Raw genomic sequence first — 3986 nt, forward strand, 5'->3', positions numbered from 1 at the left:
GGTGCGTGGAATAACGCTTAAAGGAAGACATGAAACTGCTACAGGAAAAGGCATCAAAATAGGAGCGTAAAGACAATAACTAAAACTCTACACACAAGAAAACACCAAAAAACTCCAAATAATGATGTGACAGGTTGTGACAGTACACCTACTTAAAGACAAGACCTATAGCACATCTGGCCAAACTAAGGCCCGAAGGCCACATGCGGCCCTTCAAGCTTTTCAATCTGGCCCGTCAGACATTCCCAAATATTTCTTTTAGATCTCTAAGATGGAAAGTGTAGCTGCCATTATGATGTGCAGTGAGGTTTTCTAACGACTCTAACTCTTCAACTATACTAAGTCTTTCAATGCTCGGAACTTGTGCTTTTGCTTGATATACTAGTTACTAATTAGTTACTATAGTAACCTAATTAGTTACTTTAGTCATCTAAGTCGCAGGAGCTGAGACCAGGCACCAAGCAGTGTGGGTGGGGAGCGTTTCCACAGAGTGTTTCCAGAGCCTGAAATGCGGGTGTCAGGAACAGACGAGGAAGTAGATTTTTACAACAAAGTTCTAAAGCTTAGAGATATATCACATATATCAGATTGTAGGTGGGTTTTTTTTTTACCCTTTCCGTTCATATTTCACTGTTTGTTGCGTTTTTGCTTGATTGTAAAATATGTCATACGTTGTCAATATTCCGTGGTTTATCGTTCATAGTTAATATTGTAAATCCCACATTCTTTATTTACATGTACATTTTGGGTGTCTCATTCAGTAAAAACTATTTTAATTCCATTCCGTTTTTCAAGGCGGTCTTTAGCATTCAATCAGACATTATTGTGAGGTTGTTGTGATCAGGTACCCGGATCACATTTTTAGTCTGTTTTTGAGTCCTTTTTGGTGTTTTGATTATTTTTGGACTCTTCCGATCCCTCAGTTTGTGTGTGCACTTCCTGTTTTGGTTACCATGGTTACTTGATTTGTTCACCTGTTTCCTTACGCACACCGGTTGGCAATTGTTTCCTTTAGTATTTATACCTGCCTGCTACCTCAGTTCATTCTTAGTTCGTCACTTGCTATATGCAACAGGCACGTTTGATTTCTCTAAGTCCTTGTCCTTTGCTGAGTTACGTCTTAGCTTCTGTGCGCTCGGCAAGTGCTTCTGTGGACACTTTAAACTTGATGAAAGTTTAGCATTAGCTTCTCAAGCGCTCTGGCACGCCTTTACTTTGCTGTTTTGTACAAGTGTTCTTTTATCATTTTGTATATTAAAATCAGCTCTTACCTGCTATCCTGCCTGTCTGGTCCCACTGCATCCTGGGGTGAAACCTTCGCGCATCATTATGCATTCCAAATGTCATAGAGGTTTTGTATTAGTGTTCCTAAAAACAGACATACCGGCCCTAGACACATTTTTCCTTTAAATTTGGCCCCCAAGTAAAAATAATTGCCCAGGCCTGAACTATAGTGGTGCTTGGTTGGTTATGGTTTAAGTCAGGGTTGTCAAATTCGTATTAGATAGGGGGCCAAATGGAGAAAAATCTACTCCCAAGCGGGCCGGACTGGTAAAATCCCGGCACGATAACTTAAAAATAAAGACAACTTCAGATTGTTTTCCATCCATCCATCCATCCATCTATCCATCCATTTTCTACCGCTTCTTCCCTTTGGAGTCGCGGGGAGTGCTGGTGCCTACCTCAGCTACAATCGGGTGGAAGGCTGCATACACCCTGGACAAGTCGCCACCTCAGCGCAGCAGATTGTTTTCTTTGTTTAAAAATAGAAGAAGCACATTTTGAGAATGTACTAATCATAAAGTTTTTTTTTATAATTACACTTACATGTTGCGGTTAATAGAATTATATCTTTAATTTTCGGTATTTATACTTCCTGAATAAATTATGTGATAATGTTCATCAGTCAACTCATTGGTGTTTGTTTTTAATCTATTAAAATAAGAAAATAATATCAAAGTCTAATTACAGGAAATTATTTATGTAGTTTGCTAATTTCCCTCGACTGAATGAATTGATTAACGTGGACCTCGACTCAAACAAGTTGAAAAACTTATTCGGGTGTTACCATTTAGTGGTCAATTGTACGGAATATATACTGAACTGTGAAATCTACTAATAAAAGTTTCAATCAATCAAAAAATGGTACACAAACGTGGTTCTTTTTTTTTCTTCTATAAAAATAATCGCTATTGCGACATATAGAGGACTAAATTCAAACAGCATTTTCTTTCATTCAAACATTTTGGCTCATTTTTATACTTAGCAAACTCATCCCGCGGGCCTGATAAAACCTGTTGGCGGGCCTGATCCGGCCTGCGGGCCATGCGTTTGACACCCCTGGTTTAAGTTCATGTACCGGTACAACAATTGCCAGAACAACTTTTTACTGGGCTTCACGGTGGAAGAGGGGTTAGTGCATCTGCCTCACAAAGGTCCTGCAGTCCTGGGTTCAATCCCGGGCTCTGGATCTTTCTGTGTGGAGTTTGCATGTCCTCCCCGTGAATGCGTGGGTTCCCTCCGACTTCCTCCCAATTCCAAAGACATGCACCTGGGGATAGGTTGATTGGCAACACTAAATTGGCCCTAGTGTGTGAATGTGAGTGTAAATGTTGTCTGCCCTCTGTTTTGGCCCTGCGATGAGGTGGCGACTTGTCCAGGGTGTACACCACCTTCCGCCCGATTGTGGCTGAGATAGGCGCCAGCGCCCCCGCAACCCCAAAAGGGAATAAGTAATAGAAAATGGATGGATGGATGGACTTTTTACTGTCAACATCGGCTACTGAGCTGAATTTTTTTTAACGTTTTCTGCTGGTGGTGTGCCTCCGGATTTGTTTCAATTAAACAAATTGTGACTTGCATCAAAAAGGTTGAAAAACGCTGTACTAGAACATGATTTGGGGAAACAGCGCCTCCCGCCGGTAGTGAAGGGTAAAAGTTGTCCAAAGTTGAGTTCCACAGGTCCTCCTCCCTGCTGTAGAGCCTGCTGGGGAGCCTGGGTGGGGCGTTCAAGGTGTGTCCGGATTATTGACACGCCGCCAGCTGCGGGTGCGCGCAAAAGGTGTTTATGGACTAGGAGAAGCAGCAGGATTGTTTCCCTCTTCTGCATTCAACTTTCGATCATTATCTGGACGACTGTTTTTCCTTTAGCGTGGCGGAAGGCTGCCCTGTAGCGTCGCTTTAAGTGGGCAAAGTGCACTTGCCTTAACAAAAGATGGCGAATGCTATCATTTTCATCGCGAGTGTGACGCTGGTGAGTAAAATGTGTTTTTATTTACTAAAAGACGCAAACAGGATGTGATATTTGAGATGATCCCTGTGTAACTTTAGATCCTCGCCGGAGTTGAGTCGTGCTTTGTCCCCAGCTTGCTTTACGTCCCGGTGCCTCAAACTATCCCGACCGGGCGCGAGATAACGAGAGGTATTTACTTAATATTCTTCGAAAAAAAGTTGTTCGGAGGCCTAACTCGCCCAATATTATGTGTGTCGTAGTCAATGTGGCGGACTGTGCTAGCGTTTCTTCCAACGACCGCACGTTTGCGGTTTGGTCCAACGGCTCGGTGACGGCCATGGCTCCCGTCACTGTTCCGTCCAAAGGCCGGACTTTTTCCGTCCTGGTTCAGGACTTGAATGGACCCCAGCTGCGAATGGAAGTCATTCTTATCGCCAGTCCCATGTTGAACAGACAGGTAAAACACACAATGTGTATTTTCGACTTGTTATTGTCATTTCTGTAATGTTGAATTCTTGTTTAATAGCCCACTGATGTGTTGAAACGCTCCAAAAGACGCTGGAGCCCTCCGCCCTTCCACATCTTGGAGAACCAGTCGGGTCCAAAGGATATTGATCGGGTAATGGTTTTAAATCATGCTTTCGACAGGGGTCTCCTTTTACTCGCATTATTAGGTATACATTCAAACTTTGTTTACCAAGCTCCACCTCGGCAAACATTTGGCTCTCCAAGTGACACTGTAATGAGCAACGTT

At 42.9% G+C, this 3986-nt stretch overlaps 1 protein-coding gene across 1 annotated transcript in view; it reads left to right on the top strand.

Moving 5' to 3' along the window:
- Nucleotides 1-2996: 2996 nt before the first annotated feature.
- Nucleotides 2997-3986, top strand: part of dsc2l (desmocollin 2 like) — a 23889-nt gene continuing 22899 nt past the window's right edge. The window contains exons 1-4 of the mRNA XM_061920284.1: nt 2997-3253; nt 3331-3421; nt 3493-3689; nt 3759-3851. Coding sequence (XP_061776268.1) covers nt 3215-3253; nt 3331-3421; nt 3493-3689; nt 3759-3851 — 420 coding nt within the window. The 5' untranslated portion in view covers nt 2997-3214. The remainder of the gene's footprint in view (nt 3254-3330; nt 3422-3492; nt 3690-3758; nt 3852-3986) is intronic.

Source organism: Nerophis ophidion, linkage group LG14 (genome assembly GCF_033978795.1).
Source record: "Nerophis ophidion isolate RoL-2023_Sa linkage group LG14, RoL_Noph_v1.0, whole genome shotgun sequence".
NCBI classification, from domain to species: Eukaryota; Metazoa; Chordata; class Actinopteri; order Syngnathiformes; family Syngnathidae; genus Nerophis; species Nerophis ophidion.